Source organism: Oncorhynchus mykiss, chromosome 15 (assembly GCF_057628025.1).
Source record: "Oncorhynchus mykiss isolate SJ-2025 chromosome 15, ASM5762802v1, whole genome shotgun sequence".
Taxonomy (NCBI): domain Eukaryota; kingdom Metazoa; phylum Chordata; class Actinopteri; order Salmoniformes; family Salmonidae; genus Oncorhynchus; species Oncorhynchus mykiss.
The window spans coordinates 86084934-86112567 of record NC_143036.1 but is presented as its reverse complement, the minus strand read 5'-3'; the positions used below and the strand labels follow the sequence as shown (position 1 = coordinate 86112567).

Genomic DNA, 27634 nt, shown 5'->3' with positions numbered 1-27634 from the left:
ATCATTAATAACATGGTTGTATAGAGGGGTACTGAGGGGCATCATTAATAACATGGTTGTATAGAGGGGTACTGAGATGCATCATTAATAACATGGTTGTATAGAGGGGTATCATTAACATGGTTGTGTAGAGGATAGAGGGGCACTGAGGGCACTTACCCGACAGTCTGACCACCTCCATTATGACCCTGTTCCGTAGACTACAGTCTTACCACCTCCATTATGACTCTGTCCCCTAGGCTACAGTCTGACCACCTCCATTATGGCTCTTTCCCCTAGACTACAGTCTGACAACCTCCATTATGGCTCTGTTCCCTAGACTATAGTCTGACAACCTCCATTATGACTCTGTCCCCTAGACTACAGTCTGACCTTCTCCATTATGGCTCTGTCCCCTAGACTACAGTCTGACCTCCATTATGGCTCTGTCCACTAGACTACAGTCTGACCACCTCCATTATGGCTCTGTCCCCTAGACTACAGTCTGACCACCTCCATTATGGCTCTTTCCCCTAGACTATAGTCTGACCACCTCCATTATGGCTCTGTCCCCTAGACTACAGTCTGACCCTAACCCTAAAATACTCAGACCATTCAAAACCAAATTTGGGTATAGATTACTACAGAGGGAGAAACATGTCTGTCTCCTAGTCTACGGGCTGTGTTCATTACTACAGAGGGAGAAACACTGGCCAGCAGCTCTGTTCTCCTGTTGCATTGTGTGTCTGTCTGGCTAGTCATGTGTTACATCTAGTAACTGGTTTAGAGAGTAGAAGTGTCCGTCTGCTGTCTGCCTTAAAGGGATCACTAACATTTCCAAGACCTCTAGTAACCCCCCCCCCCCCCCCTCCCAACCCCCCAGGTATAAGGACTACAGAGAGCCTCCATGGTCAGCTGAAGCCTACCAGTTCTCTAAAACCTACTGGGCTGTCCTTGCTGCCAGACTGGCCTTCGTCATCCTGTTCCAGGTATAGTACCACAAATAGCAGGGACACTTATGAACATTTAAACAAGTATTGTATCAGGATATATTCTGTATGTACAGTACCACAAATATCAGGGACACCTATGAACATTTAAAAAGTACTTTAGTCAGGAGATATTCTGTATGTACAGTACTAGTCAAAAGTTTGGACACCTACTAGCCACCCTTTGCCTTGATGACAGCTTTGCAAACTCTTGGCGTTCTCTCAACCAACTTCACCTGGAATGCTTTTCCAACATTCTTGAAGGAGTTCCCACTTTTGCTGAACACTTGTTGGCTACTTTTCCTTCACTCTGCAGTCCATCTCATCCCATACCATCTCTATTGGGTTGAGGTCAGGTGATTGTGGAGGCCACGTCATCTGATCACTCTCCTTCTTGGTCAAATAGCCCTTACACAGCCTGGAGGTGTGTTGGGTCATTGTCCTGTTGAAAAACAAATGATAGTCCCACTGAACACAAACCAGATGGGATTGAGCATCGTTGCAGAATGCTGTGGTAGCCATGTTGGTTAAGTGTGCCTTGAATTCTAAGTCAATCACTGACCGTATCACCAGCAAAGCACCATCACACCTCCTCCTCCATGCTTCACGGAGGGAACCACACATGCGGAGATCATTGGTTCACCTACTCTGCGTCTCCCAAAGACACGGCGGTTGGAACCAAAAATCTCAAATCTGGACTCATCACACCAAAGGACAGATTTCAATCAGTCTGATGTCTATTGCTCATGTGTTTTGGCCCAATCAAGTCTCTTCTTCTCATTGGTGTCCTTTAGTAGTTTTTTTTTTGCAGCAATGAGGGCCTGATTCACGCAGTCTCCTCTGAACGAATGATGTTGAGATGTGTCTGTTACTTGAACTCTGAAGCATTTATTTGGACTGCAGTCTGAGGCTGGTAACTGAGGCTGGTAACTGAGGCTGGTAACTGAGGCTGGTAACTGAGGCTGGTAACTGAGGCTGGTAACTGAGGCTGGTAACTGAGGCTGGTAACTGAGGCTGGTAACTGAGGCTGGTAACTGAGACTGGTAACTGAGACTGGTAACTGAGACTGGTAACTGAGACTGGTAACTGAGGCTGGTAACTGAGGCTGGTAACTGAGGCTGGTAACCTCTGCAGCAGAGGTAACTCTGTCTTCCTTTCCTGTGGTGGTCCTCATGAGAGCCAGTTTCGTAGAGCTTGATGGTTTTTGCGACTGCATTTGAAACTTTCAAAGTTCTTGACATTTTCCGGATTAACTGACCTTCATGTCTTAAAGTAATGATGGACTGTCTTTTCTCTTTGCTTATTTGAGCTGTTCTTGCCATAATATGGACTTGGTCTTTTACCAAATAGGGCTATCTTCTGTATACCACCCCTACCTTGTCACAACAAAACTGATTGTCTCAAACGTATTAAGGAAAGAAGTTCCACAGGTGAACTTTTAACAACATCTGTTAATTGAAATGCATTCCAGGTGACTACCTCATGAAGCTGGTTGAGAAAATGCCAGAGTGTGCAAAGCTGTCATCAAGGGCAAGTGTGGCTATTTCGAAGAATCTGAAATACTTTTTGGTTACTACATGATCCCATATGTGTTATTTCATAGTTTTGATGTCTTCACTATTATTCTACAATGTAGAAAATTGTAAATAAATAAATAAATAAACTTGAATGACTAGGGTTGTCCAAACTGTTGACTGGTACTGTATGTAATATCAAACTGACTCTGGAACAGTTACCTGGTACTGTATGTAATATCAAACTGACTCTGGAACAGTTACCTGGTACTGTATATAATATCAAACTGACTCTGGAACAGTTACCTGGTACTGTATGTAATATCAAACTGACTCTGGAACAGTTACCTGGTACTGTATGTAATATCAAACTGACTCTGGAACAGTTACCTGGTACTGTATGTAATATCAAACTGACTCTGGAACAGTTACCTGGTACTGTATGTAATATCAAACTGACTCTGGAACAGTTACCTGGTACTGTATGTAATATCAAACTGACTCTGGAACAGTTACCTGGTACTGTATGTAATATCAAACTGACTCTGGAACAGTTACCTGGTACTGTATGTAATATCAAACTGACTCTGGAACAGTTACCTGGTACTGTATGTAATATCAAACTGACTCTGGAACAGTTACCTGGTACTGTATGTAATATCAAACTGACTCTGGAACAGTTACCTGGTACTGTATGTAATATCAAACTGACTCTGGAACAGTTACCTGGTACTGTATGTAATATCAAACTGACTCTGGAACAGTTACCTGGTACTGTATGTAATATCAAACGGACTCTGGAACAGTTACCTGGTACTGTATGTAATATCAAACTGACTCTGGCACAGTTACCTGGTACTGTATGTAATATCAAACGGACTCTGGAACAGTTACCTGGTACTGTATGTAATATCAAACTGACTCTGGAATAGTTACCTGGTTCAATGATCAGTGTGGTTGGACAACTGTGGTTGCAGTGTGGTTGGACAACTGTGGTTGCAGTGTGGTTGGACCACTGTGGTTGCAGTGTGGTTGGACCAATGATCAGTGTGGTTGGACCACTGTGGTTGCAGTGTGGTTGTATTTTAGTCACAGTGGAGCATTTATCAGATGATTCAGTACATCACCAACCAGTTTAACAAACTCCTGTCTTCTGTTGTCACTTTGTGCTACATCCTTCCTTCAACCTCCACCCTGACGTCCATGACGCTGTCTCCATCAGAACCTGGTGATGTTCCTGAGCCTGCTGGTTGCCTGGGTGATCCCAGACGTACCGAAGAACATCAGTGAGCAGCTGAAGAGAGAGAAGACTCTGCTGGTGGACGTGTTCCTCCGGGAGGAGAAGGAGAAGTTCCACCTCCTCCAGAGCCTCTTTTCCTCCAAGGACCTGCCCAGCCAGGGTCACCCCGACACGGCCCACTTCCGTACTCTACCCCTAGGCCTCTCTCAGGGCCTAGGCCAGCCCCCGGGCGGAGAGGGAGGGGAATCCCGGGTGAGATGCAGGGCTGCCAGTTTCAGCCAGTTCACCAGACAGATGTCCATGTCTCCTAGCAACAACGCAGGCCGACAGATGTCCATGTCTCCTAGCAACGACGCAGCCCGACACACAGCGGTCTGACACGCTGCTGTAGCGGTTGGATACAAACGATCTTTATCCCCAAAGGAGAAGTTCAGACACTAGTGTGGTAGCTACATGGAGTCTGAATGCTCCTCTGTATCTCTCACCCATGTAGACTTGGTGTTCTCTTTCTGAAGCAGTGTGATGCTGGAACATACTGATCATGGATTTGTTCTTCTGGCCGGATAATCTACATATTCTTGACCATTGTATGTTAATCTGCATGATGAGAAGTGACTGTATAGTTCCCTTAAGGAAAAACACCTTCAGCCTGACGGTCTTCTCTGAGAGAGCTTCCCATGTCTGGAACACACATGGAGCTGCTGTTTACGGTACCTTCACCAATAACCTAAAGACATGGCTAACGGACAGTCAGGTGTGTCAACACCATCCCCAGCTGTGTAGACCTGCTTTCCATGCTGTCTGCTATACAGTGTTGGCTCTTTTTCTGTCATGCTGTTTGGTTGCTGTTTGTGTTGTTGCTTTCTGTCTGTCTGTGTCTCTGTCTGTGTGTTACTGGTCATATGTTGCTCTGTCTGTGTTACTGGTTATATGTTGCTCTGTCTGTGTTACTGGTTATATGTTGCTCTGTCTGTGCTTATTGTCTGTATTGTTATTGGATTTGTTTTTAATAACCTTCCCAGGGACTCTGGTCGAAAATGATCCAGCTGGCTAAAACCATCAACTTTACAGAAATGTTGATAAATGTGTACTGTTCCTGTAAAAATAAAACGTAAGAATAATCATTAAAAGGACTGGGTAATGTATAGAATATCAAGGTCCAGAGTATATAACTGGGTAATGTACATGTTGAGGTTCAGAGTGTATAACTAACTGGGTAATGTACATGTTGAGGTTCAGAGTGTATAAGGGTAATGTACATGTTGAGGTTCAGAGTGTATAACTGGGTAATGTACATGTTGAGGTTCAGAGTGTATAACTGGGTAATGTACATGTTGAGGTTCAGAGGTGTATAACTGGGTAATGTACATGTTGAGGTTCAGAGTGTATAACTGGGTAATGTACATGTTGAGGTTCAGAGTGTATAACTGGGTAATGTACATGTTGAGGTTCAGAGGTGTATAACTGGGTAATGTACATGTTGAGGTCCAGAGTGTATAACTGGGTAATGTACATGTTGAGGTTCAGAGTGTATAACTAACTGGGTAATGTACATGTTGAGGTTCAGAGTGTATAAGGGTAATGTACATGTTGAGGTTCAGAGTGTATAACTGGGTAATGTACATGTTGAGGTTCAGAGTGTATAACTGGGTAATGTACATGTTGAGGTTCAGAGTGTATAACTGGGTAATGTACATGTTGAGGTTCAGAGGTGTATAACTGGGTAATGTACATGTTGAGGTCCAGAGTGTATAACTGGGTAATGTACATGTTGAGGTTCAGAGGTGTTAGCATCTCACATTTCACAGGTGTTAGCATCTTTCACATTTCACAGGTGTTAGCATCTTTCACATTTCACAGGTGTTAGCATCTTTCACATTTCACAAGAGGAGGGGACATTTGGTCCATATTCTTGCCTGTAACTTGGAAAGAGAGGGTGGAGCTCTTTGTTCCGGTTCATTCTATCTCTTCTCTTAAAGCCCATGCAGTTGTTGAAAGTGTATTTTTAAATCATCATCATTGTACGGCTAATAAATCACTGTTTATTTCATGAAAATAACATAAAATATATTTTGGTCATTGGTCATAAGCCTCATTTTGCCATTGAAATGCTCAGTCTGATCATGTGGCCGTGTTGATACAAATGTAATGTACAGAGCCCTGATTGGCAGATAGGATGGTCCAGACTTGGGTTTCCCAAACTCGGTGCTGGGGCCCCTTGGGTGGACCTTTTGCTTTGTCCCCCAGCACTACTCCGCTGATTCAGATAATCACAGCTTGATGATGAGTTGGTTGGATGAGTTGGGGGGGGGGGGCGGCCCAGGACTGAGTTTGGGAACCCATAATCTAGACTTTAGAATCTACCCGCTTACCCCTTCAAAGTAGGTGGAGACATATCAGAGGAGACATTAATTAATTGGGGAGAACAGGCTCGTGTTCATGACTGGTATGGATAACTGGTATGGTATCAAACACGTTTTCCATGTGTTTGATACCATTACATTCACTCTGACCATTATTATGAGCCATCCTCCCCTCAGCAGCCTCCTGTGATGCATATTCAAATAGAATATGACTGGTCGTTTGTCAGAATAACCAGATCAGATTGTGATGTCATGACCGGGGCCAAAAACTCCATGCCTGAAATTACAGGCATTTATTTCAGAAAGCCCTTTCCCAAAAAAAAGGTATTATCATTATTTTCACAATCTGAGTGTTGTATGTCTTAAAACAACACTGGGAACAATTTGGACGGCACTGCTTCTTTAACCCTCTACTGCAGTGGTTCTGTAACCTTCTACTGCACTGCCTATTTATCCTTCTACTGCAGTGGTTCTGTAACCTTCTACTGCACTGCCTCTTTATCCTTCTACTGCAGTGGTTCTGTAACCTTCTACTGCACTGCCTCTTTATCCTTCTACTGCAGTGGTTCTGTAACCTTCTACTGCACTGCCTCTTTATCCTTCTACTGCAGTGGTTCTGTAACCTTCTACTGCAGTGGGCTAAATCAGGGCCACACAGAGTTCTGTAACCTTCTACTGCAGTGGTTCTGTAACCTTCTACTGCAGTGGTTCTGTAACCTTCTACTGCAGTGGTTCTGTAACCTTCTACTGCAGTGGGCTAAATCAGGGCCACACAGAGTAATGTAACCTCCTACTGCAGTGGGCTAAATCAGGGCCACACAGAGGTCTGTGACCTTCTACTGCAGTGGGCTAAATCAGGGCCACCCAGAGGTCTGTAACCTTCTACTGCAGTGGGCTAAATCAGGGCCACACAGAGGTCTGTAACCTTCTACTGCAGTGGGCTAAATCAGGGCCACACAGAGGTCTGTAACCTTCTACTGCAGTGGGCTAAATCAGGGCCACACAGAGGTCTGTAACCTTCTACTGCAGTGGGCTAAATCAGGGCCACACAGAGGTCTGTAACCTTCTACTGCAGTGGGCTAAATCAGGGCCACACAGAGGTCTGTAACCTTCTACTGCAGTGGGCTAAATCAGGGCCACACAGAGGTCTGTAACCTTCTACTGCAGTGGGCTAAATCAGGGCCACACAGAGGTCTGTAACCTTCTACTGCAGTGGGCTAAATCAGGGCCACACAGAGGTCTGTAACCTTCTACTGCAGTGGGCTAAATCAGGGCCACACAGAGGTCTGTAACCTTCTACTGCAGTGGGCTAAATCAGGGCCACACAGAGGTCTGTAACCTTCTACTGCAGTGGGCTAAATCAGGGCCACACAGAGGTCTGTAACCTTCTACTGCAGTGGGCTAAATCAGGGCCACACAGAGGTCTGTAACCTTCTACTGCAGTGGGCTAAATCAGGGCCACACAGAGGTCTGTAACCTTCTACTGCAGTGGGCTAAATCAGGGCCACACAGAGGTCTGTAACCTTCTACTGCAGTGGGCTAAATCTAATTCTACTGCTTTTAGTTTAGTTTATTAATTCAACCATTTTTAAAAACAAGAACACATAAAACTTGAAAAACCCAGCCCTCTAACATCATAGTGGATTAAACCTGTCAGAAGAACCCATCCCTGTAACATCAGTGGATTAAACCTGTCAGAAGAACCCAGCCCTGTAACATCATAGTGAATTAAACCTGTCAGAACAACCCAGCCCTGTAACATCATAGTGGATTAAACCTGTCAGAACAACCCAGCCCTGTAACATCATAGTGGATTAAACCTGTCAGAAGAACCCAGCCCTGTAACATCATAGTGGATTAAACCTGTCAGAACAACCCAGCCCTGTAACATCATAGTGGATTAAACCTGTCAGAACAACCCAGCCCTGTAACATCATAGTGGATTAAACCTGTCAGAAGAACCCAGCCCTCTAACATCATAGTGGATTAAACCTGTCAGAACAACCCAGCCCTCTAACATCATAGTGGATTAAACCTGTCAGAAGAACCCATCCCTGTAACATCAGTGGATTAAACCTGTCAGAAGAACCCAGCCCTGTAACATCATAGTGGATTAAACCTATCAGAACAACCCAGCCCTGTAACATCATAGTGGATTAAACCTGTCAGAAGAACCCAGCCCTGTAACATCATAGTGGATTAAACCTGTCAGAAGAACCCAGCCCTGTAACATCATAGTGGATTAAACCTGTCAGAAGAACCCAGCCCTGTAACATCATAGTGGATTAAACCTGTCAGAACAACCCAGCCCTGTAACATCATAGTGGATTAAACCTGTCAGAAGAACCCAGCCCTGTAACATCATAGTGGATTAAACCTGTCAGAAGAACCCAGCCCTGTAACATCATAGTGGATTAAACCTGTCAGAAGAACCCAGCCCTGTAACATCATAGTGGATTAAACCTGTCAGAAGAACCCAGCCCTGTAACATCACAGTGGATTAAACCTGTCAGAAGAACCCAGCCCTGTAACATCACAGTGGATTAAACCTGTCAGAACAACCCAGCCCTGTAACATCATAGTGGATTAAACCTATCAGAACAACCCAGCCCTGTAACATCATAGTGGATTAAACCTGTCAGAACAACCCAGCCCTGTAACATCATAGTGGATTAAACCTGTCAGAAGAACCCAGCCCTGTAACATCATAGTAAATGAAACCTACAGTAAATTCGTAAACTATTCAGACCCTTTGACTTTTTCCATATTTTGTGACATTACACCCTTAATCTAAAATTAAAGGTGTAGTGTCTTCATCAATCTAGAGACACTATCCCATAATCACAATGCAAAAACAGCTTTTAAGAAATTTTAGCACATTTAAATAAAAAATAAAAAAGATACCTTATTTACGTCAGTATTCAGACCCTTTTCTATGAGACTGTAAGTTGATCTCAGGTGCATCCTGTTTCCATTGATCATCCTTGAGATGTTTCTACAACTTCATTGGAGTCCACCTGGGGTAAATTCAATTGATTGGACACAGTTGACAGTGCATGTCAGAGAAAAAACCAAGCCATCTGTAGAGCTCCGAGACACGATTGTGTCGAGGCACAGATCTGGGGAAAGGAACCAAAAAATGTCTGCAACATTAAAGGTCTCCAAGATCACAGTGGCCTCCATCATTCTTAAATGGAAGAAGTTTGGAACCACCAAGACTCTTCCTAGAGCTGGCCGCCCGGCCAAACTGAGCAATCGGGGGAGAAGGGCCTTGGTCAGAGAGGTGACCAAGAACCCGATGGTCACTCTGACAGAGCTCCAGAGTTCCTCGGTGGAGATGGGAGAACCTTCCAGAAGGACAACCATCTCTGCAGCACTCCACCAATCAGGTCTTTATGGTAGAGTGGACAAAAGAAAAGCCACTCCTCAGTAAAAGGCACGTGACAGCTCGCTGGGAGTTTGCCAAAAGGAATCTAAAGAACTCAGACCATGAGAAACAAGATTCTCTGGTCTGATGAAACCAAGATCTAACTCTGAAAATAGCTGTGCAGCAACGCTCCCCATCCAAGCTGACAGAGCTTGAGAGGATCTGCAGAGAAGAATGGGAGAAACTCCCCAAACACAGGTGTGGCAAGCTTAGCATCATACCCAAGAAGACTTAAGGCTGTAATCTCTACCAAAGGTGCTTCAACAAAGTACTGAGTAAAGGGTCTGAATAGTTGTTCTTGCTTTTACATTATGGAGTATTGTGTGTAGATTTAAAACAATTTAATCAATTTTAGAATAAGGTTGTAACGTAACAAAATGTGGAGAAAGTCAATTAGTCTGAATACTTTTCGAATGCCCTGTATCTGACCCAGATGACAGCAGAACAGAGAAGGAGCAGAACAGGATAATGTAAGGAGAGCCTGTGTTCTGAAGTCATAAACAGCCACCAGGCTGCACTTTCACAGGGTGTCATGTGTTGGCTACACCTCTACATTCCCCTATTGTGTGCGTGTGTGCGTGCGTGCTTAAGCCCAGCCTGTGGCACATTCCTGAACCGGCTCCACAAAACTTCGATGAACTGATTTGTCTCAGGTGATGTTTACTATGTCTCTCTCTCTCTCTCTTTCTCTCAATTCAAATTCAATTTAAGGGGCTTTATTGGCATGGGGGACATATGTTAACATTGCCAAAACAAGTGAAATAGATAATAAACAAAAGTGAAATAAACTATCAAAATGAACAGTAAACATTACACTCACAGAAGTTCCAAAATAATAGAGACATTTCAAATGTCATTATGGCTAGATACAGTGTTGTAACGAAATGCAAATAGTTAAAGTACAAAAGGGAAAATAAATATGCATAAATATGGGTTGTATTTACAATGGTGTTTGTTCTTCACTGGTTGCCCTTTTCTTGTGGCAACATGTCACAATTCTTGCTGCTGTGATGACACACTGGTATTTCACCCAGTAGATATGGGAGTTTATCAAAATTGGCTTTGTTTTCTAATTATTTGTGGATCTGTGTAATCTGAGGGAAATATGTGTCTCTAATATGGTCATACATTTGGCAGGAGGTTAGGAAGTGAGCACATAGCCTGTCTCCCTTGAGAGTCAGGTCTCCCTACGACAGCCTTTCTCAATAGCAAGGCTATGCTCACTGAGTCTGTACAGTCAAAAAGATGTCCTTCATTTTGGGTCAGTCAAAGTGGTCAGGTATTCTGCTGCTGTGTACTCTCGGTTTAGGGCCAAATAGCATTCTAGTTTGCTCTGTTTTTTGTTAGTTCTTTCCAATGTGTCAAGTAATTAACTGAGTTTTCTTATGATTTGGTTGGGTCTAATTGTGCTGCTGTCCTGGGGCTCTGTGGGGTCTGTGTTTGTGAACAGAGCCCCAGGACCAGCTTGCTTAGGGGACTCTTCTCCAGGTTCATCTCTCTGTAGGTGATGACTTTGTCATGGAAGGTTTGGGAATCGCTTCCTTTTAGGTGGTTATAGAATTGAATGGCTCTTTTCTGGATTTTAATAATTAGCGAGAATTAGCCTAATTCACTGCATGTATTATTTGGTGTTTTACGTTGTACACAGAGGATATTTTTTGTGTGCTCTAGGGCAACGGTGCCTAGATGGAATTTGTATTCGTGTTCCTGGTAACTGGACATTTTTGGAACAGCATTATTTTTGTCTTAATGAGATTCATTGTCAGGGCCCAGGTCTGACATAATCTGTACAGAAGAGCTAGGTGCTGCTGTAGGCCCTTCTTGGTTGGGGACAGAAGTCTGTATATTTAATAATTTCAGAAATTCATTCAATGTAATTGTTGAATGCAGTGGGATCTGGTCGTCTTTAATAGTTGATTCTAAGATTTGTATTTCATCATGTACATGTTTTTGCTGTTTGTTCTTTGCTAAAGAGCCAGTCAGATTGGAGAAGTGGTTTATCCATACATCTTCGTTTTGGATAGATAACTCTTCATGTTGTTGTTTGTTTAGTGTTTTCCAATTTTCTTAGAAGTGTCTAGATTCTATGGATTTTTCAATTACATATAGCTGATTTCTGAAACGCTGTTCCTTCTTTTTCTGTTTTGTTTTAGTGGTTCACTATAGTGAAGGTATAGGCTCAGGTTTTCTGGGTCTCTGTCTTTCTTATTGGGTCTTCATCAAACCATTTTTCATTGACTCTTTCTCTCTCTTTCATTCTGTCTCTCCACCCCCCCCCCCCCCCCACCCCAAATCAGGATTCATCTGAACAGAGTAATGGTTGGTTAGACAGGAGAGAGACCAGTATGTCATTCTCTGGATAGAGTTAGTGTAATGGAGGACAGGAGAGAGACCAGTATGTCATTCTCTGGATAGAGTTAGTATAATGGAGGGTTAGACAGGAGAGAGACCAGTATGTCATTCTCTGGATAGAGTTAGTGTAATGGAGGGTTAGACAGGAGAGAGACCAGTATGTCATTCTCTGGATAGAGTTAGTGTAATGGAGGACAGGAGAGAGACCAGTATGTCATTCTCTGGATAGAGTTAGTGTAATGGAGGACAGGAGAGAGACCAGTATGTCATTCTCTGGATAGAGTTAGTGTAATGGAGGACAGGAGAGAGACCAGTATGTCATTCTCTGGATAGAGTTAGTGTAATGGAGGACAGGAGAGAGACCAGTATGTCATTCTCTGGATAGAGTTAGTGTAATGGAGGACAGGAGCGAGACCAGCATGTAATTCTCTGGATAGAGTTATTGTAATGGAGGGTTAGACAGGAGAGAGACCAGTATGTCATTCTCTGGATAGAGTTAGTGTAATGGAGGACAGGAGAGAGACCAGTATGTCATTATCTGGATAGAGTTAGTATAATGGAGGACAGGAGAGAGACCAGTATGTCATTCTCTGGATAGAGTTAGTGTAATGGAGGACAGGAGAGAGACCAGTATGACATTCTCTGGATAGAGTTAGTGTAATGGAGGGTTAGACGGGAGAGAGACCAGTATGCCATTCTCTGGATATAGTTAGTATAATGGAGGGTTAGACCTAAGAGAGACCAGCATGTCATTCTCTAAATAGAGTTATTATAATGGAGGACAGGAGCGAGACCAGTATGTCATTCTCTGGATAGAGTTATTGTAATGGAGGGTTAGACAGGAGAGAGACCAGTATGTCATTCTCTGGATAGAGTTAGTGTAATGGAGGACAGGAGAGAGACCAGTATGTCATTCTCTGGATAGAGTTAGTATAATGGAGGACAGGAGAGAGACCAGTATGTCATTCTCTGGATAGAGTTAGTATAATGGAGGACAGGAGAGAGACCAGTATGTCATTCTCTGGATAGAGTTAGTGTAATGGAGGACAGGAGAGAGACCAGTATGTCATTCTCTGGATAGAGTTAGTCTAATGGAGGGTTAGACAGGAGAGAGACCAGTATGTCATTCTCTGGATAGAGTTAGTGTAATGGAGGTTTAGACAGGAGAGAGACCAGTATGTCATTCTCTGGATAGAGTTAGTGTAATGGAGGACAGGAGAGAGACCAGTATGTCATTCTCTGGATAGAGTTAGTGTAATGGAGGACAGGAGAGAGACCAGTATGTCATTCTCTGGATAGAGTTAGTGTAATGGAGGACAGGAGAGAGACCAGTATGTCATTCTCTGGATAGAGTTAGTGTAATGGAGGACAGGAGAGAGACCAGTATGTCATTCTCTGGATAGAGTTAGTGTAATGGAGGACAGGAGAGAGACCAGTATGTCATTCTCTGGATAGAGTTAGTGTAATGGAGGATTAGACAGGAGAGAGACCAGTATGTCATTCTCTGGATAGAGTTAGTATAATGGAGGACAGGAGAGAGACCAGTATGTCATTCTCTGGATATAGTTAGTGTAATGGAGGACAGGAGAGAGACCAGTATGTCATTTTCTGGATAGAGTTAGTGTAATGGAGGACAGGAGAGAGACCAGTATGTCATTCTCTGGATAGAGTTAGTGTAATGGAGGACAGGAGAGAGACCAGTATGTCATTATCTGGAAAGAGTTAGTGTAATGGAGGACAGGAGAGAGACCAGTATGTCATTCTCTGGATAGAGTTAGTGTAATGGAGGACAGGAAAGAGACCAGTATGTCATTCTCTAGATAGAGTTAGTATAATGGAGGGTTAGACAGTAGAGAGACCAGTATGTAATTCTCTGTATAGAGTTAGTATAATGGAGGACAGGAGAGAGACCAGTATGTCATTCTCTGGATAGAGTTAGTGTAATGGAGGACAGGAGAGAGACCAGTATGTCATTCTCTGGATAGAGTTAGTGTAATGGAGGTTTAGACAGGAGAGAGACCAGTATGTCATTCTCTGGATAGAGTTAGTGTAATGGAGGACAGGAAAGAGACCAGTATGTAATTCTCTGGATAGAGTTAGTGTAATGGAGGGTTAGACAGGAGAGAGACCAGTATGTAATTCTCTGGATAGAGTTAGTGTAATGGAAGACAGGAGAGAGACCAGTATGTCATTATCTGGATAGAGTTAGTGTAATGGAGGACAGGAGAGAGACCAGTATGTCATTCTCTGGATAGAGTTAGTGTAATGGAGGACAGGAGAGAGACCAGTATGTCATTCTCTGGATAGAGTTAGTGTAATGGAGGACAGGAGAGAGACCAGTATGTCATTCTCTGGATAGAGTTAGTGTAATGGAGGATTAGACAGGAGAGAGACCAGTATGTCATTCTCTGGATAGAGTTAGTGTAATGGAGGACAGGAGAGAGACCAGTATGTCATTCTCTGGGTAGACTTAGTGTAATAGAGGACAGGAGAGAGACCAGTATGTCATTCTCTGGGTAGAGTTAGTGTAATAGAGGACAGGAGAGAGACCAGTATGTCATTCTCTGGGTAGAGTTAGTGTAATGGAGGACAGGAGAGAGCGGTAGAATCTAACTGTAGCCCTCCACTTATGTTCCTTGTTCTAGAAACACACACACACACACACACACACACACACACACACACACACACACACACATTAGAGATGCAGACACACAAATAGAAACACACAACAGTTACTCTTTCCTCTACTTTTATTCTGAAGTCAATATCATAAACACTACAGTGATGTACGCTTTTATTCTGAAGTCAATATCATAAACACTACAGTGAAGTACGCTTTTATTCTGAAGTCAATATCATAAACACTACAGTGAAGTATGCTTTTATTCTGAAGTCAATATCATAAACACTACAGTGATGTACGCTTTTATTCTGAAGTCAATATCATAAACACTACAGTGAAGTATGCTTTTATTCTGAAGTCAACATCATAAACACTACAGTGAAGTACGCTTTTATTCTGAAGTCAATATCATAAACACTACAGTGAAGTACGCTTTTATTCTGAAGTCAACATCATAAACACTACAGTGATGTATGCTTTTATTCTGAAGGGAATATCATAAACACTACAGTGAAGTATGCTTTTATTCTGAAGTCAATATCATAAACACTACAGTGAAGTATGCTTTTATTCTGAAGTCAATATCATAAACACTACAGTGATGTACGCTTTTATTCGGAAGTCAATATCATAAACACTACGGTGACACAGTATATCTGGATGTTCTGACAAGCTCAGCCATTCAGGACAATTCAACAATGTTTTTGTGAAAGTCCCACCTCATTATTGGTGATGGTTCTGGCACTGATCTTAGTTACCGTAACATGTTCCAACCCAGTGTGTTAGTAAGCAACACAAGCAGTTTAGAGCTCTGGTTTAGTCCCAGCTACAGGTCCTGTTCTCTAGGTCTGTCCTCTGGGTGGAAGAGAGGGATCTGGCAGTTCAGAGCTCTGGTTTAGTCCCAGCTACAGGTCCTGTTCTCTAGGTCTGTCCTCTGGGTGGAAGAGAGGGATCTGGCAGTTCAGAGCTCTGGTTTAGTCCCAGCTACAGGTCCTGTTCTCTAGGTCTGTCCTCTGGGTGGAAGAGAGGGATTAGGTAGTTCAGAGCTCTGGATTAGTCTCAGCTACAGGTCCTGTTCTCTAGGTCTGTCCTCTGGGTGGAAGAGAGGGATTAGGTAGTTTAGAGCTCTGGATTAGTCTCAGCTACAGGTCCTGTTCTCTAGGTCTGTCCTCTGGGTGGAAGAGAGGGATCAGGTTGTTCAGAGCTCTGGATTAGTCCCAGCTACAGGTCCTGTTCTCTAGGTCTGTCCTCTGGGTGGAAGAGAGGGATTAGGTAGTTCAGAGCTCTGGATTAGTCTCAGCTACAGGTCCTGTTCTCTAGGTCTGTCCTCTGGGTGGAAGAGAGGGATTAGGTAGTTCAGAGCTCTGGATTAGTCCCAGCTACAGGTCCTGTTCTCTAGGTCTGTCCTCTGGGTGGAAGAGAGGGATCAGCGGTGAGATGGAGAAACAGACAAAGGATTGTGGTCTCCAAAGGAGACACCTGTTTCTCCCTTCCTCCTTTTCTATCTATATCCCCCCTCTCCCTTTTTCCACCCCCCATTCTTTTCTCTCTCTCCCTCTCTCTCTGTCCATCAACATCTTTTGTCCTGTCCTGGTCTCCTTTAAAGGTTCAGCAAAGAGAACCAGGCACGCAGTTACTTTGGTGTGTCGTACGCCTAGGGACACACACACACACACACACACACACACACACACACACACACACACACTCACACTCACACTCTGACAGGGCAGGCTAGTCTGTTTGCCAGGACACACCTAGATCTGAACACATATGCGTAAACAGACCCTACACACATCCATCAGACCTGGATTCCCCCTCCCCCTCCCCCAGCCCAGGGTCCATCAGACCTGGATCCCCCCTCCCCCAGCCCAGGGTCCATCAGACCTGGATCACCCCCCCAGCCCAGGGTCCATCAGACCTGGATCCCTCCCCCCCTCCCCCAGCCCAGGGTCCATCTACTACTAATACAGCTCCTGTTACTAATACAGCTCCTACAGCTCCTATTACTAATACAGCTCCTATTATTAATACAGCTCCTATTACTAATACAGCTCCTATTACTAATACAGCTCCTATTACTAATACAGCTCCTATTACTAATACAGCTCCTATTGCTAATACAGCTCCTATTACTAATACAGCTCCTATTACTAATACAGCTCCTATTATTAATACATCTCCTATTACTAATACAGCTCCTATTACTAATACAGCTCCTATTACTAATACAGACCCTACAGCTCCTATTATTAATACAGCTCCTATTACTAATACAGCTCCTATTACTAATACAGCTCCTATTACTAATACAGCTCCTATTACTAATACAGCTCCTACAGCTCCTATTACTAATACAGCTCCTATTACTAATACAGCTCATATTACTAATACAGCTCCTATTACTAATACAGCTCCTATTACTAATACAGGTCCTATTACTAATACAGCTCCTACAGCTCCTATTACTAATACAGCTCATATTACTAATACAGCTCCTATTACTAATACAGCTCCTACAGCTCCTATTACTAATACAGCTCCTATTACTAATACAGCTCCTATTACTAATACAGCTCCTACAGCTCCTATTACTAATACAGCTCCTATTACTAATACAGCTCCTACAGCTCCTATTATTAATACAGCTCCTATTACTAATACAGCTCCTATTACTAATACAGCTCCTATTATTAATACAGCTCCTATTACTAATACAGCTCCTATTACTAATACAGCTCCTATTACTAATACAGCTCCTACAGCTCCTATTACTAATACAGCTCCTATTACTAATACAGCTCCTACAGCTCATATTATTAATACAGCTCCTATTACTAATACAGCTCCTATTACTAATACAGCTCCTATTATTAATACAGCTCCTATTACTAATACAGCTCCTATTACTAATACAGCTCCTACAGCTCATATTATTAATACAGCTCCTATTACTAATACAGCTCCTATTACTAATACAGCTCCTATTATTAATACAGCTCCTACAGCTCCTATACTAATACAGCTCCTATTACTAATACAGCTCATATTACTAATACAGCTCCTATTACTAATACAGACCCTACAGCTCCTATTACTAATACAGCTCCTATTACTAATACAGCTCCTATTACTAATACAGCTCCTATTATTAATACAGCCCCTACAGCTCCCATTATTAATACAGCTCCTATTATTAATTCAGCTCCTATTACTAATACAGCTCCTATTACTAATACAGCTCCTATTACTAATACAGCTCCTATTATTAATACAGCTCCTATTACTAATACAGCTCCTATTATTAATACAGCTCCTATTATTAATACAGCTCCTATTACTAATACTGCTCCTATTATTAATACAGAGAGATGACTATAGATCTATATAGTCTAGATCACTATAGATATATATACTGATTCGACGGGACAGGTTGTCTGTGAACTGGTTGTGAAATGGGTCTTTCCTGCAGGTCTAAGTTGTCTAGATCCTGGTAAGCAGCTGGTCCAGGGCTTGGCTGGACTCAGAGTCTGTCTGGAGGGACATCTCCTCTGCTAGCACACTCCTCTGGAAGTCCTGCAGGGAGAGAGACATCATCACACATGCTCAGATCACATCACTTCAGTGAATCTAATGGTGGCAAATCCCTGCTACTCCTGAACCACAGTATGGATAAATGGTACCAGTCTTTGGTACATAAACCCTCAATGTCCCTGCTACTCCTGAACCACAGTATGGATAAATGGTATCAGTCTTTGGTACATACACCCTCAATGTCCCTGCTACTCCTGAACCACAGTATGGATAAATGGTACCGGTCTTTGGTACATCAACCCTCAATGTCCCTGCTACTCCTGAACCACAGTATGGATAAATGGTATCGGTCTTTGGTACATAAACCCCCAATGTCCCTGCTACTCCTGAACCACAGTATGGATAAATGGTATCAGTCTTTGGTACATACACCCTCAATGTCCCTGCTACTCCTGAACCACAGTATGGATAAATGGTACCAGTCTTTGGTACATCAACCCTCAATGTCCCTGCTACTCCTGAACCACAGTATGGATAAATGGTATCGGTCTTTGGTACATAAACCCCCAATGTCCCTGCTACTCCTGAACCACAGTATGGATAAATGGTATCAGTCTTTGCACCCTGTAGGTTGGGTTCTGATACGTAAGTCCTAATGTTCATGTTTGAAACATTAAATGTGTTTCTAGATCTCCTAAAGCTGTTCTTTGATGTTAACCTGAGGTATGTCCATGTTGTCCTCACAGCTTTCGATCAGCTGCAAAGGTTCAAATTTATTTGACATGGTGTCAACCTCTAGGAATGAATAGGTGTGTGTGAGGTGTGTGTGAGCGAGCCGTTGTGTGTGTGTGTGTGTGTGTGTGTGTGTGTGTTACCCTGAAGCGACGGAGTCGTGCCAGTCTTTCTCTGAGTCTTTGTTCCTGAGTGGAGGCCAACTCTGCTACATGATGACGCCACAGCTGCTCCTTTTCCTGACACACACACACACACACACACACACACACACACACACACACACACAGGGGCATGTTACTCCTCTCTTCCCTCTTGATGGAAAGGGCTTGGTCTGACCCCTGACCTCTAAACCCTGACTCCTGACAGTTACATGCCTCAGCAGAGCCCGCCGGGATACTGTTTCCTGTGTGTGTGTGTGGCTGCTGCACAGATAGAGTTCTACATCTGGAAACTGTTCAATCAGAAATGCTCCTACCTTGTAATCTCTCCAAACATGTTTTGGCAACTCGTCAACAAGGAAGGAAGGAAGGAAGGAAGGAAGGCAGGCTGGCTGGCTGGCTGGCTGGCTGGCTGGCTGGAAGTGGCTTGTTGTATTTAGGTGTCTATGGTTGATAGATGAGAATGGCTGGAAATGAAACAAACATGATGGCCAAGGCCAGACACACTGTGTGACTTAAGTCACTGTGTGACTTATGTAAGTCTGAAGCTCCATCAGTTTGTTGATACATGTGGTTGCAGGCAGCCAGTGATGTGGACAGTCAGTGATGTATAAAGCCTGTTATGTGGACAGTCAGTGATGTGGACAGCCAGTGATATATAAAGCCAGTGATCATTGTTGATACATGTGGTTCTATATAGAGAGAGAGTTCTGTCAGTCTGTAGCTCCATCAGTTTGTTGATACATGTGGTTGCAGGCAGCCAGTGATGCAGAGAGCCAGTGATGTGGACAGCCAGTGATGTATAAAGCCTGTTATGTAGACAGTCAGTGATATGTACAGCCAGTGATATATAAAGCCAATGATGTGGACAGTAAGTGATGTATAAAGCCAGTGATGTATAAAGCCAGTGATGTGGACAGTCAGTGATGTGGACAGCCAGTGATGTGGACAGCCAGTGATGCAGAGACACAGCGGAAGCAACCACAACAGCATGCTTGTTTCACATGCACCTATGCACAGACACAGCCTGTTAGAGAGTAGACTGCTCTCAGCTCGCAGCGTGTGTGAGTGTCTGCTGTGAGGCAGCAGCTCCAGCCCCGGGTCAGTTGTTTGGTTGAGGACAGGAACAGAGTCTCACAGTGAACCGTGCTAAACGACCATCGCTACGACGCAAATCACCTTCAGTTACTGCAGCCTGGCTTCATGGCAGTGTTGAGGGATGTGAGGTTATTAAAAGGCTCTATGTGTGTGTTACCTTCCTACTCTCCTCCAGGTCTCGGATTCTGTCCTGCTCCTGCTGCACTCGCTCCCGACGCCGCCGCACCTGGCAACCATAGGAAGCTACATCACAGGAACTTACATCACAGGAAGTTACATTGCACTGCTGCAGTTATGAACCAGTAAAATCAGAAAGGGCCAGAGAAAACCCCTAGTTTACGAAACCCAGTTAGGGTAATCTCAGGTAGATATCCACCCTCTCCTAGAGAGAGATAGAGGTATATACTCACCCTCTCCTAGAGAGATAGAGGTATATACTCACCCTCTCCTATAGAGATAGAGGTATATACTCACCCTCTCCTAGAGAGATAGAGGTATATACTCACCCTCTCCTAGAGAGATAGAGGTGGCTCTCAAGAGAAGACAGGCTATGTGCTCACTGCCCACAAAATGAGGTGGAAACTGAGCTGCACTTCCTAACCTCCTGCCCAAGGTATGACCATATTAGAGAGACATATTTCCCTCAGATTACACAGATCCACAAAGAATTCGAAAACGAATCCAAATTTGAAAAACTCCCATATCTACTGGGTGAAATTCCACAGTGTGCCATCACAGCAGCAAGATTTGTGACCTGTTGCCACGAGAAAAGGGCAACCAGTGAAGAACACACACCATTGTAAATACAACCCATATTTATGCTTATTTATTTTATCTTGTGTCCTTTAACCATTTGTACATTGTTAAAACACTGTATATATATATATGACATTTGTAAAGTCTTTACTGTTTTGAAACCTCTGTATGTGTAATGTTTACTGTTAATTTTTGTTGTTTTTCACTTTATATATTCACTTTGTATGTTGTCTACCTCACTTGCTTTGGCAATGTTAACACATGTTTCCCATGCCAATAAAGCCCTTGAATTGAATTGAATTGAATTGAATAGAGGTAGATGTCCACCCTCTCCTAGAGAGATAGAGGTATATATTCACCCTCTCCTAGAGAGATAGAGGTATATACTCACCCTCTCCTAGAGAGATAGAGGTAGATGTCCACGCTCTCCTAGAGAGATAGAGGTAGATGTCCACCCTCTCCTAGAGAGATAGAGGTAGATGTCCACCCTCTCCTAGAGAGATAGAGGTATATATTCACCCTCTCCTAGAGAGATAGAGGTATATATTCACCCTCTCCTAGAGAGATAGAGGTATATACTCACCCTCTCCTAGAGAGATAGAGGTAGATGTCCACCCTCTCCTAGAGAGATAGAGGTATATATTCACCCTCTCCTAGAGAGATAGAGGTAGATGTCCACCCTCTCCTAGAGAGATAGAGGTAGATGTCCACCCTCTCCTAGAGAGATAGAGGTAGATGTCCACCCTCTCCTAGAGAGAGAGATAGAGGTAGATGTCCACGCTCTCCTAGAGAGAGAGATATAGGTATATATTCACCCTCTCCTAGAGAGAGAGAGATAGAGGTATATATTCACCCTCTCCTAGAGATAGAGGTAGATGTCCACGCTCTCCTAGAGAGAGAGATAGAGGTATATATTCACCCTCTCCTAGAGAGAGAGATAGAGGTAGATACTCACCCTCTCCTAGAGAGATAGAGGTATATATTCACCCTCTCCTAGAGAGATAGAGGTAGATGTCCACCCTCTCCTAGAGAGATAGAGGTAGATGTCCACCCTCTCCTAGAGAGATAGAGGTAGATGTCCACCCTCTCCTAGAGAGATAGAGGTATATACTCACCCTCTCCTAGAGAGATAGAGGTATATATTCACCCTCTCCTAGAGAGATAGAGGTAGATACTCACCCTCTCCTAGAGAGATAGAGGTAGATATCCACCCTCTCCTAGAGAGACAGAGGTATATACTCACCCTCTCTACTTTGTCTTCCTTCCAGTCTTCTCCCAGCGTGTCTGTCTCCTTGTGGCTGTTCCCCTTCTCTCCCAGGAACGCATAGTCCTCCTCCTTACACATCCCTCTCATGGACTACAGAATGACATCATCACATCCCTCTCATGGACTACAGAATGACATCATCACATTCCCCCATGGACTACAGAATGACATCATCACATCCCTCTCATGGACTATAGAATGACATCATCACATCCCCCACGTTCAAAACGGCTGGGACCTGGAATCTCGTAACTCGGAAATTTCAGACTCTAAAAAATGAGCTCTTACTTGGAAAAATTATTAGTCAACCAACCAGTTGGTCAACCAACTCAGAATCTTGCTGCGTTTAAAACAGGAAACTCAGAAAAATGCAAGGTCAAATCATGACTTCAGTGATCTTCAGGTCGGAAAGTTTGAGCTATAGAAAGAAGCCTGAGTTCCCGAGTTGGAACTTTGAGTGGGATGACAGTGTTTTTTTCCTGAGTTCCCGAGTTGGAACTTTGAGTGGGATGACAGTGTTTTTTTCCTGAGTTCCCGAGTTGGAACTTTGAGGGGGATGACAGTGTTCTTTTCCTGAGTTCCCAGTTGGAACTTTGAGTGGGATGACAGTGTTTTTTTCCTGAGTTCCCGAGTTGGAACTTTGAGTGGGATGACAGTGTTTTTTTCCTGAGTTCCCGAGTTGGAACTTTGAGTGGGATGACAGTGTTTTTTTCAGAGTTCCCAGTTGTTTTGAACACGTCATGGTGCCACGTTCATATGCTAGTTAGAACTAGGAAACTCTGAAATATCCAACTTGCTGATACGTTGAAAGCTGCACGTGTATAACTGTAACCAGTTAACAATTCGTACATTTCAGAGTTTCCTAGTTCCGACTAGTACTTGAACGCAGCCATCCCCCTCGTGAACTACAGAACGACATCATGATCTAATAACATCCCCCTCGTGGACTACATAATGACATCATGATCTAATAACATCCCCCTCGTGAACTACAGAATGACATCATGATCTAATAACATCCCCCTCGTGGACTACATAATGACATCATGATCTCATTTCATCCCCCTCGTGAACTACAGAATGACATCATGATATCATAACATCCCCCTCGTGGACTACAGAATGACATCATGATCTCATATCCTCCCCCCATGGACTAGAGGAGGAGACTGATTGTGCTTTTAAGACAACTGGGAACTTAGGGGGGAAAAAAAGTTCAAATCATGATGTAAGTGATCTTCAGGTCAGAAGGTCGGAGCTCTAGAAAGATGCCTGAGTTCCCGCGTTGGAATTCCGAGTTGGATGACCGCTCAAAATGATTTGTCCCAGTTTGAGCTCATTTTTTCCAGAGTTCCCAGTTTGTCTTGAAGGCACTGAAGTCTTAGTGTACAAGAACCCAGGAGAGAACCATGTATGTCCCAGTGAGATGCACATGTCTTGTTAAAGTTGGACAACAGTTTACACTTACCTTAGACATGGGAATCCCTTCAAACTTAACAACATGGTCCATCCTGGACAGGAAGGACACAGTTACTACACACACAGCTACAGTTACTACAAAGTTACTACACACACAGCTACAGTTACTACACAGTTACTACACACACAGGTACAGTTACTACACACACAGCTACAGTTACTACACAGTTACTACACACACAGGTACAGTGAATACACAGTTACTACTACACACAGGTACAGTTAATACACAGTTACTACACACAGCTACAGTTACTACACAGTTACTAAACACACAGCTACAGTTACTACACACACAGCTACAGTTACTACACAGTTACTACACACACAGGTACAGTTACTACACAGTTTCTACACACACAGGTACAGTTACTACACACACAGCTACAGTTTCTACACACACAGCTACAGTTACTACACACACAGCTACAGTTACTACACAGTTACTACACAGTTACTACACACACAGCTACCGTTACTACACAGTTACTACACACACAGGTCCAGTTACTACACACACAGCTACAGTTACTACACCGTTTCTACACACACAGGTACAGTTACTACACAGTTTCTACACACACAGGTACAGTTACTACACACACAGCTACAGTTACTACACAGTTTCTACACACACAGGTACATTTACTACACACACAGCTACAGTTACTACACACACAATTACAGCTACTACACAGTTACTACACACACAGCTACAGTTACTACACAGTTACTACACACACAGCTACCGTTACTACACAGTTACTACATACACAGGTACAGTTACTACACACACAGCTACAGTTACTACACACACAGCTACAGTTACTACACAGTTTCTACATACACAGGTACAGTTACTACACAGTTTCTACACACACAGGTACAGTTACTACACACACAGCTACAGTTTCTACACACACAGCTACAGTTACTACACACACAGCTACAGTTACTACACAGTTTCTACACACACAGCTACAGTTACTACACACACAGCTACAGTTACTACACACACAGCTACAGTTACTACACAGTTACTACACACAGGTACAGTTACTGCACACACAGCTACAGTTACTACACAGTTACTACACACACAGCTACAGTTACTACACACACAGCTACAGTTACTACACACACACAGCTACAGTTACTACACACACACGGCTACAGTTAATACACAGTTAGTACAGTTGACATATTGCAGTAAACTTTACACACACACATGCTCCCCAGTTAGCATATACAGTGCCTTGCGAAAGTATTCGGCCCCCTTGAACTTTGCGACCTTTTGCCACATTTCAGGCTTCAAACATAAAGATATAAAACTGTATTTTTTGTGAATAATCAACAACAAGTGGGACACAATCATGAAGTGGAACGATATTTATTGGATATTTCAAACTTTTTTAACAAATCAAAAACTGAAAAATTGGGCGTGCAAAATTATTCAGCCCCCTTAAGTTAATACTTTGTAGCGCCACATTTTGCTGCGATTACAGCTGTAAGTCGCTTGGGGTATGTCTCTATCAGTTTTGCACATCGAGAGACTGACATTTTTTTCCCATTCCTCCTTGCAAAACAGCTCGAGCTCAGTGAGGTTGGATGGAGAGCATTTGTGAACAGCAGTTTTCAGTTCTTTCCACAGATTCTCGATTGGATTCAGGTCTGGACTTTGACTTGGCCATTCTAACACCTGGATATGTTTATTTTTGAACCATTCCATTGTAGATTTTGCTTTATGTTTTGGATCATTGTCTTGTTGGAAGACAAATCTCCGTCCCAGTCTCAGGTCTTTTGCAGACTCCATCAGGTTTTCTCCCAGAATGGTCCTGTATTTGGCTCCATCCATCTTCCCATCAATTTTAACCATCTTCCCTGTCCCTGCTGAAGAAAAGCAGGCCCAAACCATGATGCTGCCACCACCATGTTTGACAGTGGGGATGGTGTGTTCAGCTGTGTTGCTTTTACGCCAAACATAACGTTTTGCATTGTTGCCAAAAAGTTCAATTTTGGTTTCATCTGACCAGAGCACCTTCTTCCACATGTTTGGTGTGTCTCCCAGGTGGCTTGTGGCAAACTTTAACCGACACTTTTTATGGATATCTTTAAGAAATGGCTTTCTTCTTGCCACTCTTCCATAAAGGCCAGATTTGTGCAATATACGACTGATTGTTGTCCTATGGACAGAGTCTCCCACCTCAGCTGTAGATCTCTGCAGTTCATCCAGAGTGATCATGGGCCTCTTGGCTGCATCTCTGATCAGTCTTCTCCTTGTATGAGCTGAAAGTTTAGAGGGACGGCCAGGTCTTGGTAGATTTGCAGTGGTCTGATACTCCTTCCATTTCAATATTATCGCTTGCACAGTGCTCCTTGGGATGTTTAAAGCTTGGGAAATGTTTTTGTATCCACATCCGGCTTTAAACTTCTTCACAACAGTATCTCGGACCTGCCTGGTGTTCCTTGTTCTTCATGATGTTCTCTGCGCTTTTAACGGACCTCTGAGACTATCACAGTGCAGGTGCATTTATACGGAGACTTGATTACACACAGGTGGATTGTATTTATCATCATTAGTCATTTAGGTCAACATTGGATCATTCAGAGATCCTCACTGAACTTCTGGAGAGAGTTTGCTGCACTGAAAGTAAAGGGGCTGAATAATTTTGCACGCCCAATTTTTCAGTTTTTGATTTGTTAAGAAAGTTTGAAATATCCAATAAATGTCGTTCCACTTCATGATTGTGTCCCACTTGTTGTTGATTCTTCACAAAAAAATACAGTTTTATATCTTTGTTTGAAGCCTGAAATGTGGCAAAAGGTCGCAAAGTTCAAGGGGGGCGAATACTTTCGCAAGGCACTGTACATAGTTAAACACACACACACACACACACACACACACACACACACACACACACACACACACACACACACACACAGTTGGTAAATTCACAGTTAAACACTAATAGTTAGTTACCATGCCAACAGCTCCACACTCAGTCACATTAAACCTTCTCACACAATACTCATTGTCTATTAGTACTACTAATTTAAGACTACTAAGTCAAATAGAATATGTTATTTGCATTTGTTCCAGTATTGTCCTACTATAAGCTACTGTCCTAGTTAAGGCAGTCAGATGCACTGACCTGAGGCCTGGTCTGGTAGGCTGCAGCCTTCTGTGTCTCTGTAGAGTCCTCTGGTCTGTCTCTCTGTGTGTCCGTAGAGTCCTCTGGTCTGTCTCTCTGTGTGTCCGTAGAGTCCTCTGGTCTGTCTCTCTGTGTCTCTGTAGAGTCCTCTGGTCTGTCTCTCTGTAGAGTCCTCTGGTCCGTCTCTCTGTGTGATGTCCCGTTGTTTGTCCACTGATCATTATTATAGCCAGGGTGTCCACTGATCCTCCCATGTTACAGCGTGACCACACGTCTCAGAGATGGCAGCTATTTCAGCAGCGACCTGTCAGAAGTGGCACTCTCCCACTAATAAAGAAACGCTGTCACGGGGTGACTGATGGAGCTGCTGGGGTGTCGTTCCACCACGGGGTGACTGATGGAGCTGCTGGGGTGTCGTTCCACCACGGGGTGACTGATGGAGCTGCTGGGGTGTCGTTCCACCACGGGGTGACTGATGGAGCTGCTGGGGGTGTCGTTCCACCACGGGGTGACTGATGGAGCTGCTGGGGTGTCGTTCCACCACGGGGTGACTGATGGAGCTGCTGGGGGTGTCGTTCCACCACGGGGTGACTGATGGAGCTGCTGGGGGTGTCGTTCCACCACGGGGTGACTGATGGAGCTGCTGGGGTGTCGTGTCACCACGGGGTGACTGATGGAGCTGCTGGGGGTGTCGTTCCACCACGGGGTGACTGATGGAGCTGCTGGGGTGTCGTTCCACCACGGGGTGACTGATGGAGCTGCTGGGGGTGTCGTTCCACCACGGGGTGACTGATGGAGCTGCTGGGGTGTCGTTCCACCACGGGGTGACTGATGGAGCTGCTGGGGGTGTCGTTCCACCACGGGGTGACTGATGGAGCTGCTGGGGTGTCGTTCCACCACGGGGTGACTGATGGAGCTGCTGGGGTGTCGTTCCACCACGGGGTGACTGATGGAGCTGCTGGGGG

The 27634-nt window shown here is 43.8% G+C and overlaps 2 protein-coding genes across 2 annotated transcripts in view; one reads left to right on the top strand and one right to left on the bottom strand.

The window, feature by feature from the left end:
* ano2b (anoctamin 2b) overlaps positions 1 to 4844 on the top strand; it is a 110282-nt gene extending 105438 nt beyond the window's left edge. The window contains exons 25-26 of the mRNA XM_090199052.1: positions 863 to 968; positions 3705 to 4844. Of these exons, the coding sequence (XP_090055178.1) occupies positions 863 to 968; positions 3705 to 4100 (502 nt within the window). The 3' untranslated portion in view covers positions 4101 to 4844. The remainder of the gene's footprint in view (positions 1 to 862; positions 969 to 3704) is intronic.
* Positions 4845 to 14599: 9755 nt separating this feature from the next.
* On the bottom strand, positions 14600 to 26883 carry LOC110515990 (uncharacterized). Its single transcript, XM_090199212.1, has 6 exons — positions 26670 to 26883; positions 23507 to 23549; positions 22015 to 22128; positions 20173 to 20241; positions 18900 to 18995; positions 14600 to 18066 (listed from the first exon to the last, which is right to left on the bottom strand). Exons 2-6 carry the CDS (start codon positions 23546 to 23548, stop codon positions 17974 to 17976), a joined length of 414 nt encoding a protein of 137 aa, XP_090055338.1. The 5' UTR covers position 23549; positions 26670 to 26883; the 3' UTR covers positions 14600 to 17973.
* Between the last annotated feature and the right edge of the window lie 751 nt (positions 26884 to 27634).

What these genes read in the sequence shown, in the direction of transcription:
- LOC110515990 (XM_090199212.1), bottom strand. Translation starts at nt 23,548, where the DNA reads ATGGACCATGTTGTTAAGTTTGAAGGGATTCCCATGTCTAAG. An exon ending in AAGGGATTCCCATGTCTAAG is followed by an intron (nt 22,129 to 23,506) that starts GTAAGTGTAAAC and finishes GTCATTCTGTAG; the next exon opens with TCCATGAGAGGGATGTGTAA. An exon ending in CACGACTCCGTCGCTTCAGG is followed by an intron (nt 18,067 to 18,899) that starts GTAACACACACA and finishes CTCTCCCTGCAG; the next exon opens with GACTTCCAGAGGAGTGTGCT.